The sequence below is a fragment of the Monodelphis domestica genome, chromosome X (genome assembly GCF_027887165.1).
Source record: "Monodelphis domestica isolate mMonDom1 chromosome X, mMonDom1.pri, whole genome shotgun sequence".
NCBI lineage: Eukaryota > Metazoa > Chordata > Mammalia > Didelphimorphia > Didelphidae > Monodelphis > Monodelphis domestica.
In genome coordinates, this window is record NC_077235.1 from 85,647,135 (window position 1) to 85,661,310 (window position 14,176).

A 14,176-nucleotide genomic window follows, 5' to 3' on the forward strand; every position below is an offset into this window, starting at 1 on the left:
TCTGGGCCAGGCCCTCTGCTGGACCATGGGAATGCAGAATCAAGGCCAAAGGTGGCCCTGCTCTCAAGGAGCTCCTGTTCTCCTGGCAGCAATGGAAGATCCCACAGATAAGGAATTTCAGCGGAATTGGAATATGGTGAGAGTACCAACAAGAAGAAAGCTTGAAGAAGGCACCGTAGAAGAGAGGGCACTTGAACGGAGCTTGGAAAATGTTACATGGTTCTAATGAGGGACAGGTGAACTCCAGGCATGGAGGGAAGCTTATGGAAATACATGGAGCTGAGAGGCTGCACATGGACTCCGGGTTCATGTTTGGCTGGAATGTGGAATAATAAAGGCGTTAAAATAGGCCACATGGGATAAAGTTGGAAAGAGAGATTGAGACAGATTCTGTAGGGTCTTAAAAATCAGGTTGAGGGTTTCTATATGGCTCTAGAGGCAACAAGGAATCACTGAGGATTCTTGAGCAAGAGAGGGACTTGCTTAAAGAAGTGCCTTAGGAAGCTGTTTCTGGCAGCTGGGTGGAGACTAGATCTAACTGGGAAGGAACCGGATACAGAGAGATCACTAAGGAGGCCATTACAATTGTCTGTGTGAGAGCAGATAAAGGTCTGATGAGATGTCTGTGCCTCTGAGGACTTCACTGGACAACCAGTAGGTACAAAATGTGCCACACAGGTGACACCACGTCCATACTCTAGGGGGACTGAGCAGGAAGGACAGAAGGTAAGGCACGGCCAGGTGAGCTGTGCCGTAAACGCTGCATAGTCATTTGAGAAGTGGTGATGAGGAGGGGCTTTCCAGGCAGAACTCAGGGGGAATACTGAGCTGTTCGGTTCAGGGAAGGTAGGGTTTGTGGGAGTAAAACAGAATCTGAATGGAAAGTCAGGTTGTTGCATGCTTATTGGCTGTGGATCTGTGTACTAGAAGGCAAAGCGAAACAAGTCAAGCCTGCTGAGAACTTATACTCCATCCTGGGAGAAAAATCCTCCCCTGGAAGTTCAATCAGAGCGTGGATAATAAGCAAATGCTCTCAATGGCTCCCTTCTTGTATATGTGGTATATAGTCACTTCATTGGCCTGGTCTTCCATTTGCACACTGGTGACAATAGCCCCCCTGCCTATGACCCCACGGGGGTTACTAAACTGGAGACTGCCCAAGTTAGACTTATAACGAGGCTACCAGGCTGGTTCACCATTAGGGACATAATCACAACACTCTTCTATGCTAAAACTGTCATGGGCTCATTTTTCACTATCCCAAACATGCTTGCTTTTTGTGCAATGGGAATGGGCAAGAAACTTTTCCAATAAAAGGAGACGAAAGCAAAACTATCCATTCTCCCCATTGTCATTTGATAGAGTTCTGGAAGTACAAGAGAGAAATGAAAGGCTAAATTAAGACAGATAAAGAGGAGATAACGCTGTCCCTACACAGGGAATACTAAGATGATCCCCGAGAAGCAGCAAAAATATTAAACTGCATTTATCCAGAAGACAACCAAAATCCAGGAGAAGGAAATCTCCTTCTAAACAGCTACAAATTCACAAAGGATCTGGGTAGCATCCTACCAAAATAAGCCGACTTGCCTAGCAGTGAAGAAAGAGAGGGCTGGGAGCCAGCCTTCTAAGCAAATGGACTTTAGTGTAGCAGCAAGCAAAATCGTACAAGTTAATGACCTGCAGACACAGCCAGCATCATCTGAGACAGGACAGGTCTTTGCAGATAGAAAGAGCAACTGACAGCCTTGGTCCCTGCCTTCCCCAGTAACAGGGGTCCTGACTTCATGCACTGATCCTTTGGAGATGGCTCAAGGAGAGAGGCTCAGGCTGCTGGTGCTGAAGTGTCCGAGTTCACAGTGCAAACTTGCTGATGTCCTCTGGGCACCTTAGCCTCTTCGGTCCTCTCCGAAAGCAAGTCGTCTACACTGGGTAAGGCAGCAGCAAAAGCAGGGTCTATCTGATCACAGGGATTGATATAACTAGAAATGATTGGCTTATTACTGATACATGTCCAAAGCAGTTATTCGATCTCCTAATAACCGGGACTATCTCTTCCTATGAAATCAACAATTACAGCTCAGCCATATAGTCTGATCATCATCATCATCATCATCATCATCATCATCCCAAACCTATAATCGATCTCATCATACTGACGATTTGGAGAGGGAAAACAGCACACTAGCGGTCTGCAAGACTCCCAAGTAAAGCTCAAACCAGAGAAAAACCCAACTGGGAAATGTTGAACCAACAACATAAAGAAAACTGTCACATAAACAGCATGAACTCGTGGTTTTTGAAGGCACTGTGCAGGCAGCCTCGTTTCTATCGGGGTTTTCTCACACCGTTGCACACGTTGGGCTACAAATGCCCTCAAAAGGAATCAAGCACAACAGAGATATCTGGGGGGATGTCCAGTAATCATGTCCCAGCCTTGCCAAAACAGTGACAACAACAATGATGGTACAGATGTTACTCTACACTTTGAATGCTCTACAAATGAAAGTATCTAAGGGAGACTTTTTAGAACTTGATAAAAGAATTACAATTCATACTGAGGACCCAAAAAGGGACCATCTGGTACTGGTTTACAAACAACAACTAAGGATAAAGAGAACAGACTAGCTAGACCGAACCAGAAACAATGGGTCTCAATGACCAAGGCAGTGTCTGATAAACTTGAAAGTGTGAATTAGGGGGAAAACTCGCTATCTGATTGATAGAAACTTCTGGGAAAACCAAAAAGCAGCGTAGCAGAAATTAGGCTTAAAGCAACACCAGACGTATGATGTATCCTATTTTTAAAAGGTTGTATTTCTATTTTCTGTCTCTGACATTACCGTAGTTATCAAAACTGGCCCTCATTCTCCCCCACCCAGAACCGTCCCAGGTGACAAATAGCATTTTTTGAGAAAGAGAAAAAAGGCAGTGGCGCTAATTTACTACACTGATCGATAGTCGTCTAAAAGTGTGCAGTGTCTAACCCTTGTCCTCCTCCCAAACGCACAAAGGGCATTCATCGTCGGCCCAGTTTTCTCATCTCTCTTCATTCAAGCCCACTCAACATTTCTAACGTGGCCACATTTCCTTTGATTTTTTGGTCTGTCGTCCTTTCCATTTACATCATGGTAATGACTATATAGATGGTTTCCTTGGCTCTGCTAACTTCACTCTCCCTCAGTTCCTAGAAAGCCCTCGACGATTCTGTCTCCATCACCTCCATCACTGCTTACACTCCATCCCGATAACTTGTTGAGCCATTCCCCAGTTCATGCGTGTGTACTTTTGTTTCCGATTCTTTTTTATCACCCAAAGTGCTGCTATAAACATTGTGGGGCCTTTTTTCCTGATCAGTAGCTAACTTTCTTGGGAAATGAGCACAAGTACAAGTTACAGAGTCTGTTTGGGACATTTTAGTGACTTTGTCTGCATCATTTCAATGTGCTTCCCCAAATGGCTGTACATTTCACAGCTCCCCCAACAATGTATTCATGTGCCCATCTTCCCACAACCCTTCCAACATCGACGGTTGCCATTTTTGTCATTTTGCCAATTTTCAGAGTGTAAGGTGAAGCCTCGGGGCTGTTTTGACTTGTCCTTCTTTTCTTATTAGTGATCATCAGAAATATCTGTTCATGTGCCTGTAAACTAGGTGTGGCTTTTAGTTCGAGGTTGTGCTCGTCTTTGGCCATCTGTCGTCTCCTGAAGAATGGCTCCTACTCTTGTATATATTCGATCAATATTGATGCCAAAATTTTCAATGGAGATTGCATCAATACAGCACCACGGTTATATACACTGTTACCACGCTGGATTCCTAGTAGGAATTCAAGGCAGGTTCGGTACTAGGAAAACTACAAACATAACTGACCAAATCAATAACAAAAGCCACAAAATCATACGATTCTTTGATAGATTCAGGAAAGGCTTTTGACAAAATATAACGGCCCTTCCATTCCCCCCAAAGGCATTCCATCACATTGTCAAGGTCAAGAGGGAAAAAGACAAATCTCAATGGGGATGTGGAGAAACAGGTACGTTGCTGAACTCTTGGAGGAACTGTGAAGTGGCCTGCCCATTCTGGAAAGCCATTTGGAATTGGGTCCAAAAGGCTATTAACCTGTGTGTCATCACAAGGAGAGCATTATGAGGTCCGTAACTCCAAAGAGATCAAAGAAAGGCGGGAAGGAGAGTGGATGCTGATCAATTGGGGAATGCATGAACAAATTCCAAGTGAAAACAGAAACTGGAGGGGCCTTTGCTTCTGGTGGAAAAACAACCGAGGTCTATCTGGGAGGTGGGGATCGGTTGATTTCACGAGCCTATTTGGGTAGGGTAGGAAAGCTCGTGAGATTTCCTTCCAGGTAAGGATATGGCTCTCACCACAGCGGCTACAGGCCTTATTTGTAGAGGAGAGATCATTTTGTGGATTCACTTTCGGATATGTGGCTGTGAGGGGTGGAGAAGGATGAAGTTTGGGATTTCTCTCAATCATTGGTGATCGCTGCTCCACTCACTTGGGAGTTGCCTATTTCATTACCAGTGAACAAAGATGACCCCGTTCCAGGTGTCCCCTGGGTCCCTGGTTTTGTAGGAAAAGCTTAAAAGGATAAAGAAATAAGTCTTCTCTGAAAAGTCCTATTTCCTTGCGTCCATGGCTGTGCTCTCCTTTGGAATCTGCTCCTGTACTTTCTATGCCAGCTTCTGGCATGCAGTCTAAACAGAACTGTGGCCCCCTCCTAGTTTAACCTGCTGGCTCTGCCTCTTCTGCCCCCACTTGGAACGGCGGCAGCATTTGACTCTCTAAATTGAACAGGTTTTGATGATTTGTGATGATTTGGCATTAAGGTAAACTGTTTACAGGCTGCAAGACTAAAAGTCCCTGAACGCAACTGTATTTAAACCGATTTCTATATCTGGTATAGAAGGCCTAATTTCATGGCTAATATATTTTTATTCGGTAAGAAAAATTCAGGCATATGTTGGATGGCGGCAGCTAGGTGGCTTAGGGGACAGAGAGCCAAGCCTGGAGACCTGAGGTCTTGGGTTCAAATTTGGCCACAGATACTTCCGAGTAGTGTGACTCTGGGCAAGTCACGTAACCCCCATTGCTCTACTTGCCCCTACTGCTCTAGACAGAAGGGTGTTTTTTAATGCATCTGATGTCATCTGCCTGGCAGTAAGTAAATTCTCGATGCCATATCATGATGTTTAGTTCCTTCCCCTGTGCTTCTGGGTCACTTTTTTGCTTTATTGGGATGGTAGCTTGTCCTTCGCATTATGTATTGCGTATAATCACTAAATGGGGCTCCTTTGGGGCTGATCGGGAAATTCCCTGCTCTTGCAGGACTCTCCCAGTGTGGTGAAGAATGACTTGTTGGTTCGTTCTCTAAGAAACTGTCTGGGCTGTGTGTGAATCAGTGCATATTCTTGCACTGTGCAGATTGCCCAAATGTGAATATTTTCCCAATTGATTTTTATACTGTTTAATCTGACTAAGTAAAACAGTGAATGAACGAATGCTTTTGTCAAGATGTTTGATACACTCGGTAAGTGGTTCCTTCCGGTTTGCTGTTCATGCAATGCAGAAGCAGCCGTGTGGGACGGAGCTGGGATTGGAATTACTCTAAATTTGGAGTTCGGTAGAACTGCTTTTTCCAAATCCTAAATCCACCATTCCAGGGAGGTGCTATAGATTAGGTGCTTGGGTCCCTTTGGGGAAGGCAGCTGACACATCTTAAAGACTGGGAAGGTGGAAAAGATAGAATTACCAGGAGTCTCTTGACTCAGTTTCCCCATTGAGCTATTTCCTTTGTGAACAGGAATCTTTCCCATCTGGTTGATTCTGAGCCTGGAACTTGTGTCGCCCAATTGGTTGTACCAAATGGTATTTGTGACTTTTCTCTAAATCCAAACTGAACCAAGGGATCTTGGTTAGGTGGATCTAGAACTGTGGGCTTGAGGAACCGGTCCAGATTTTGGTTCAGCAGCATCCTCCCCCCTCTCAGAATGGCTTGCTAATCTTGAATGTTTATTTCCTTTTATTGTACTGGTCCTTGTGGAACATTTTGGCTAACTTTGGCCCGCTTTCTGTTCTATTAAGCTCATCTCCCTCATGGGAATGATGATATTAAGGGAAGACTTGTTAAAGGAAGCCAAACAGGAGTTTGAGCTTCCCGGGGTGAGTTAGCTGACTATTTGGAAAGAGATTTCACCTACTCCAACCCAGTAGTTATCTCTGAGGAAGAGCAATCTCCCCCTCTCCCTCACAGCCCACTGGCAATCTGTAGCCTGACTTGGTTTACCTCAAGAATCTGTTTAACTAGCTTTGTTTCCTTGGGGGTGTATAAGCTGCTCAAAGAGCAGATCTCTCTCCGCCAACAGCTGCCTTCTCTAATCTAATATTGGATCATAGATCTTTGTCGAATCAGTAAGCATCCGTGGACTGTTCAGTGTAAACGACTCCATTGCTGGTGTCTTTTGAACGGCTCTGGCGCTAGGATCATTGCAATCCAGCTCTTTCTTTATTGTCTGTCTGGTACAAGGTTCGGGTAAAGATGTTGTTTTGGAAAAAGCAAGTGGACTAAGATGCCTGGGATTCTCTGCATGCCTGAATGGAGTTTAGGTGGCCTAATTGAATGTTCTTCTTATAGCTCTGCTGCTTATAAGGTTAGCTCCATAAGGCATAGGGTCTGAGCTGGGCTTTATGGCACGAATTCAATAGAAGGCCAACATGATTAGATCTAGTTCGGTTATTGTGGTAGATTATTCGAAGTCATCACGATCGGGTTTAATAAGCGTGACAGGAAACCTTAGCAAGTGACTTTTGCTGCTGTTCAGTTGTGTCCGACTCCATGTGACCCCATGCAGCACACTGTCCGCGGGGTTTCCTCAGCGAAGATACTGCAGTGCTTTGCCATTTCCTTCTCCAGTGGCTTAAGGCAAACAGAAGTGAAGTGACTGGTCCAGGGTCACACGGCTAGTGAGTGCCTGAGGCTGGTTTTAACTCAGGTCTTTGCTCTCTCCACTGAACCACCTAGCTGCCTCCAAGTGACCCGGAACCTAAGAAATGGATCTACTGAAAGGAGCATGTCTCCAAAACTGCCCTAGGAACGAAGCCTGATCTCGGTAGCACTAAAATCTGACATCTCAATTAAGGACACCCGAATTCGAACTAAGCTGGACCCTTCATAAACACTGGTCATGGGACGGCTCTGTGATGTCTAAATGGACACGGGGCACTGGAAGCCGAGGGTGGGCTGGACTAAAGAAGCGATGGTATGATGTCGCTTCTTGTTGCTTCTGTTTGCCATCCTATTCAATACTGCCCAAGACTTGTTTCTGCCCATGGAAATGCTTGCCATAAAACTGCTAGTGAGGCCCTGCGTGGATTGCGATAAGATTATGGTCACAGGGAGGAGCTTCCTTTCCCTCCATGGCCAAGAGGAGGGAATGCCTAAGAGCTTGACATTCTCCTTTCCACTTGGCTCCAGAATAGCCATTTCATCTGTCAGAAAACTCACGGCCTCAGCTGAGGCTCTGGAATTTAGCCAAGACTTCCAATAATGGCTCCATTTTGAAATAAGCATTTGCCAGACGAACTCCCATGTCTGAGCATCAATTTCCAACTTGATCTGCTATCATTTTTCTCTGGCTCTCTTTTGACATAGAAGCCTCTCTCCTCTCCATTTGCCTGTTAGAAAATGCACACGCTTACTCTGGAGATGCACATCTTTACCTTTTCCTTTTGGCAGGTCTCTCTTTTTGGCCATCGGATTTAGTGGGGAGCGACACAGGCCTTGCTAGAACGTGGCTGCTGCCCAGAATGGCTTAGAACCCCGAGCCTTTCTGGCTTTGTTCTGAGCATGACGAAACCAGATTTTCAAATGTCTGGCTGTTCTGATAGGCATGATTGTCAGTAATCCCCAGCAATGACTCACTGGATGTTTTCATAACACGCATCATCTTCTCATATAAGAATGCAAACACTGTGATCTTATTTCAGCCACGAACATGTCTCTTATGGTCATCTTTGTCATTGAGTCCATCCGATTTTTCGCCAGGAATGCTTGGAAATCCTTTATGTCATTACAGATCCATTTTCTCCTCTGTATATAGAGGCCATTTTACCGTGTAGATGATTTGGGGCTGTAACCTTAAATCCTTTGTCTTCTGAAATAGCACATTCCAACCGCTCCATTTAAGTCTTCTTGTGGCTCCTTGGAACTTATATTCTCTCTTTCTGGTCACTTTTGCTACTTTATCCTTGACCCAGGAGCTCTGGATTTGGGCTAAAAGTCTTCTGGGAGTTCATTTGGGGGTTTCTTTCCAAAGGTCATTGGTGGATTCGTTCAGTATCACTTTTACCTTCTGAGTTCTAAGATACGGGGGCAGTTTTCTCTTCATGATTTCTTGAAATATGATATCTAGGTGCTTTTGGGGTCCGTGCCTTTTAGGACGTCTAATGGTTTTTAAATTTTAAATTATTGCTCTTGAATCTACTTTCCAAGTCAGTTGCTTTTCCTATGAGATGTTCCACATTTCCCTATTTATTCTGATTTTTTACTTTGCTTTATTATTTCTTGATATAGCATAGAGTCGTTGATAAGCTTCCAGTTGGCCAATTCTGATTTTTAAGGAGTCATTTTTTCAGTGAGCTTTTGAACCTCTTCTTTTTAAGTGGTTAATTCTCTTTTGCTATCTTTCTTCCACAGCTCTCATCTGACTTTTCAAATCTCTTCATTTTTAAAAAGAAAGCTCATGTTTTTCTCCTTCTTCCCCCTCTCATCTCCCCCTCGGTAGAATGTAACCTCCTTGAGGACAGAGACAGTTTTCCCCCTTAAAATCCCTACTTTCTGTCTATTGATTCCAAGGCAGAAAAGCAGGAAGGGCTAGGCCACTGGGATTAAGTGACTTGTCCAAGATCATACAGCTAGGAAATAGCTGAGGCTACATTTGACTGTTTCATATTAACCTTCTGTCTCCTCAATGCCTGGGCAACTAGGTAGAATAATGAATAGAACACTAGGCCTGGATTCAGAAAGACTCATCTTCTTGAGTTCAAATCTGGCCTGGGACACTTAAGACCTCAGGTCAGCATGACCCTAAGCAAGTCACCTCCAACTGCCTCAGTTTCCTCATCTGAAAAATGAGCTGGAGAAGGAAATGTCCCCAGTGCCCAGCATAACTGCTGACAAATAGTAGGTGATTCATAAATGTTTGTTGAGCAGATGAATAAAGGGTCTTCTTGCTTTCACTGTCTCCCCTCTTCAATCTATCCTTGATAAAGCTGCTAAAGGGAGAAGCTCAGTGGCTCAATGGATAGAATGCCAGGCCTAGACACAGGAGGTCCTGGGTTCAAATCTAGCCTTCTATACTTCCCAGCTGGGTGGCCCTGGGCAAGTCACTTATCCCCCATTGCCTGGCCCTTACTGCTCTTCTGCCCAGGAGCCAATAGGCAGTAGTGATTCTAAGAATTTTTAAAAAGATTCTAATTTTTTTAAAATGAAGCTGCTAAAGTCATCTTTCTAAAGCATAGCTCTTACCATGTTGCCTCCCCCCCACCCCGCCATGCTCTTCCCTGGTAATAAAGGCCATCCACATCTTGGCTCCTACATTCTTTTCAAAACGCAGGTCTTATTGCTCACATTCACAAGCTGCGTTCAAGTCAAAAGGGACTATTTCGTGGCTGTGGCCCACGCCCACTGCTCATCTCTGAGCTCCATGCACTTACAGCAGCCGCCTCTCAAAATTCTTTCCTTTCTTCCAGGCCCCCCCTGCCCCACAGCACTGTCTTGGTGCTGGCCAGGAACACTCTGCTTGGCTTCTCTTTTCTCCTAGATCCTCGCTTGTCTTCTGCTTCTCTGAGGACATCTCCCGGCCCTCTCCAATCCTGCTAGGCACGCCCCCTGTGTTCCCAGCGGCCGGCATGCAGCCACCTGCTGAGTGGGGGACAGAGCGATGAGGGAACAATAAATGTCCCTGTCATTACAGCTATTATAAGGTAGTAGTTGGTCGACACACAAGTCAGGCTCCTTCTATAATACTCTCTTGGCTGCCATCAGCTCTAATTGGGGGTAGGGTTCAATGGCTAGAGATCCTCTCAACATTTCAGCAAGCATTTCCAGGTGGCCTCAAAGCCCCTTTCCTCAGCATATGTCTGTGAACAAATTCTGCTGTCAGCCAACTCTTACCCAAATGATCCTCATGCTGCTGCCAGGCACCGTTCAGAGGCCCCATGGCTGAGTGTTGCCATCGGGGTGCTGCTAGAATTCTCTTTTGGAAGCAGGGATACCGAAGGGCCTGGAGTCTGAATCCTCCCTTCAGCTGGTGGCGAGTGCTACAGAGTATCTGGGATAGCCTGTGGTACCACATTCTGGGGAAAAGAGCAAAAGGAACAATTAGTCAGAGGCCCCATGAATCGCAGCTAGCAGTGTCAGGGACATAATGATCTCAAGGACAGCGGGGCAGCCTCAATCTGGAAAAACGAGGCATGGAGGACCCCATGCCACTGCTTTCTATGGTCCCATCCACCCCTTCCCTGGTCCCCAGAAATCCAGCCTTTGGAACTTCACTCACAAAACCTTCCAGTTGGAAGAGCACTCCAAGGGCATCTCATCCAACCTCTAACTGACGTGGGAATAAAACCGTAACAAGAGGAGTGGCGTTTCTAGGAACAGGGAAATGATATTCCCACTGCTGTCTGTCATAGTCATACAAATGGGTTCAGTTCTGAGCACCACATGATGAGCTGGAGAATGTCCAGAGAAGGGCAACCACGATGGAGAGAGTTCTTGAATCCAACATCATATGAGAAAATGGGCATAGTTAGCCTGGAGAAGTCCTGGGAGCACTTACTGCCCAGAGATGGTTTCTGGCCAGAAAGAGATTATAGGGGACCCTGCGAGTCACTAAGCAAACATAGGTTGCTGTTGTTGTTGTTGTTGTTGAGTCATTTCACTGACTTCATGAGCCTACTAGGGTTTTCTTGGCAAAGATACCAGATAAGTTTGCCAATTCCTTTTCTAGCTCATTTTGCAGAGGAGGAAAGTGAGGCAAACATGGTGGAGTGACTGACCCAGGGTCACACAACTAGGAAGTCTGAGGCCAGATTTGAACCCCAGATCTGGCACTCTATCTGAGGCACTTCTTAGAGGCCCTCCTATGGGGTGCTAGGGGCAGGACCAGGTGCCATTTGGCAACGATACTGCCCCTTAACTAGCTCTGAGTTGCAGCTCTAGGGAGGAGTGTTTTACAGTCACAAGGGAGCAGGGGCCCCATCTGAGTAAGGATCAGAACCCAGGTCAGGAGAGCAGTGACCATGCCTCTCTCCCCAGATCTCAGCACGGCAAATTTACAGGCCCCCGTCTAGACCTAGCTGTGAGAGCAGCGGAAGGACATAAAAGGCAGTCATCCGCATTCCACCTCCCCAACTCTAGCAAACACCATTTGGCCTAGCAGTGCCACTAGTTGGTCTATTTCCCAAAGAGCTCAAAGAAAAGGGAAAAGGCTCCATATGTTTAAAGGTTTACAGCAGTTCTATATTGAAGTGCTAAATATTTAGCAGCAAAGAATTACAAACTTAGGAGACGCTTATCAGTCAGGGAATGGCCGAACAAGTTATGGTATACGAATACGATGAAGTACTAACTATTATGCTAGAAGAGAGGGGAGGCACTCCAAAAATCCTCAGAAGACTTCTATTACTCACTGCAAAGTGAAGTGGGAGGAACCCAGAGAAACCTGTACACAGGGTCAGCAATACCGTGTGATCAACAGTAAGACCTGGCGCCTCTGCTCAAGGCAGTGATCCAAACCAATTCCAAGGGGCTCTTGATGAAAGATGCTCTCCACCTCCAGAGACAACTGATGAACTCTGAACGCAGACTGAGGCACATTTTTCCACTTTCTTTACTTTTCTTCCTCCCCCCCTCTTTTGCAACATAGCTAATGTGGAAATGTGTTTTGCATATGCATAATGGATGGAGCATAGCTTGTCTTCCCAATGGGTTGGGGAGAAACTAGATGGCAGAAAAGAATTTTGGAACTCAAAATTTTTACAAAATTTAAAGAAAAAAAACGATTTCTATCTCCAGTCCTGACTTGTCAACCTAGCTGACCACATACAGGGCTCTGCACTCAGATGAACTTCCTAGGTCCAGGATGATCGCTCCCACCATTCCCCCGTCTCAAAATGAGCTGCCATTGCAGCTTGGCAACCTCATTCAGTGGCTCTTTCAACCTCAATGAGAGTTGTCTCTCCCTTCTTGTACACACGTTCAATCAGGCATCATGTCGCATGGGTCCTCCTTTTTTACTGTCTCCTGAATTGATCCCGTTTCTATTTCCCTTGTCAGGCCCTCATCAATTTATGTCTGTATTACTGTAATAATTTCCTAACAGGTTTTCCGGCTGCCACTCCATCCTGCACATCATTGCCAAAGTAATCTGCTTAAAAAGCCTGTCATTCCCTTATTTGAAAACTCATGATCACTCCCAACTGTCCATCAAACGAGCTTCTCCAATTGGAGATATACTATTCGGGTGTGAACCTTGCTCATGGGCTCTCCCTTCCTCCCTTCCAGTGATGAGCACCGGCAGGGCCATCGACAGCAACCGTTTGGGGGGAAGTTATCCTTAATGCAAACTTTAGCTCGAGGGCCCATGGTTTACAATGCAGCTGGCCTCCTTCTGGATATGTGAAAATTAAAAGCTGTTCTTTCCCCGAATTTTCTACAAAAATGGCTCCAGGGAATTTCTCTTTTTAGCATATTAAGAATTAAAGTAGGATGTTCCATCCATAAATTCCATTCTTCCTCAGAGCTTGAAGTCAAAAGCAAAGGAAGTCTCCAGCAATTCTGACCCTCCTTCTGTCACAGGGAAAGCAAAGGCAGAGATTAATAGTCAATAAACATTTATTAAGCACCTACTGTGTGCCATACAAATATGAAAAAAGAAAGGCAGTCCCTACCTTCAAAGAACTTAAAATTGAATAAGGGAAGAGCAGACACAAAAGGAAATGAAAAATGGAGAGTAGGGCAGAGAAGGGGGCCCCAACATGGAGGCATGAAGGAGAAGTCAGTCAAAGAAGTTATAAAGTTAGCACCAATCAGGGGGAGTAACGAGGAAGCTTCCTTAAATGGAAGTTATGGAGTTTATGGCTCCACCATCCAATCAGAAAGGCCTCTAGAGGGTGGCAATGAGGAGGAGGACCAAGGTTAATGAGATCTTACAGAATGATGAGTTTATTCTTGAGCTTCCTTGGGGCCTGAGCAAGAAGCCAGACAGAGAGAAGTCCCAAAGTAGTCTTAAAGATGCTCTTGGGCAGTTGACATGTCAACAGAAGCAAAGAAGCAAAATTCCCATCACCAGAAGTAAAACTTTCATATTGTTCAACTCATGGTTCTCCCCCCTATCAGGCTGTTTTTAAACACCACATCCCTGCATCGTCCTTTCAGCCCTAGCCTTCTTTGTATATTCCTGAAGAGCCCCCCCCCCCCACCGAAATATGGCAGCCCCTAACAAAAAGACAAAATATCCAATAGGGAACATGTGCCCTGATCCCCATCTATTTTGGAGAGATGCCAGTTGTTCCTAAACGGGAGGGACCAGTTTAGAATACATGCAATTGAGCAGTGGTATATCAAGGTGGCTTTGTCTGAAATTCCATCATTTCCCTCCTGGTAAGCAGCAGAGTTACTTTTGCTCCAGAATGCTCCTAGATTGCCTTCTTTCCCCACCCAGTCAATAGGTGCCCAGTGTTTCCAGAATCCTGAAAAGCCCCCTTCCCCATGACCCTTCTACCCTATCGAGCTTCTCCATCTCTCCCTTCACTATTAAACTGGAAAAAATGGGAAAAGTAGAGCCCTGATATCTCTATTCCTTAGCCCTTCTCCATCTTTTCTCCCTTACCCTCCATGTTCTCTCTTTCTCACTACCCCAACTTCTCTTTCATCCCCTTTTTGCCATCAGGCTTCTGCCTCCACTGTGCTACTAATACTTCTCTCCCAAAAGTCGTCAAAGACCTGCAAACAACACGGCCCAATCCACCAGTCTTGGATCAGTTCTCATCCTTCTAAATCTCTCCCTACCATCTACACTACTGTCCCATTGGTGATCTTCTCCCTTTGATTCAGATCCCATAATCCCCTTGTTCTCTTCTCCAGTCCCATTT

General features: G+C 45.4%; 1 protein-coding gene across 1 annotated transcript in view; it reads right to left on the reverse strand.

The window, feature by feature from the left end:
• Positions 1 to 14,176, reverse strand: part of TMLHE (trimethyllysine hydroxylase, epsilon) — a 94,139-nt gene that overhangs the window by 43,671 nt on the left and 36,292 nt on the right. The window contains exon 2 of the mRNA XM_056808901.1: positions 10,197 to 10,378. Coding sequence (XP_056664879.1) covers positions 10,197 to 10,377 — 181 coding nt within the window. The 5' untranslated portion in view covers position 10,378. The remainder of the gene's footprint in view (positions 1 to 10,196; positions 10,379 to 14,176) is intronic.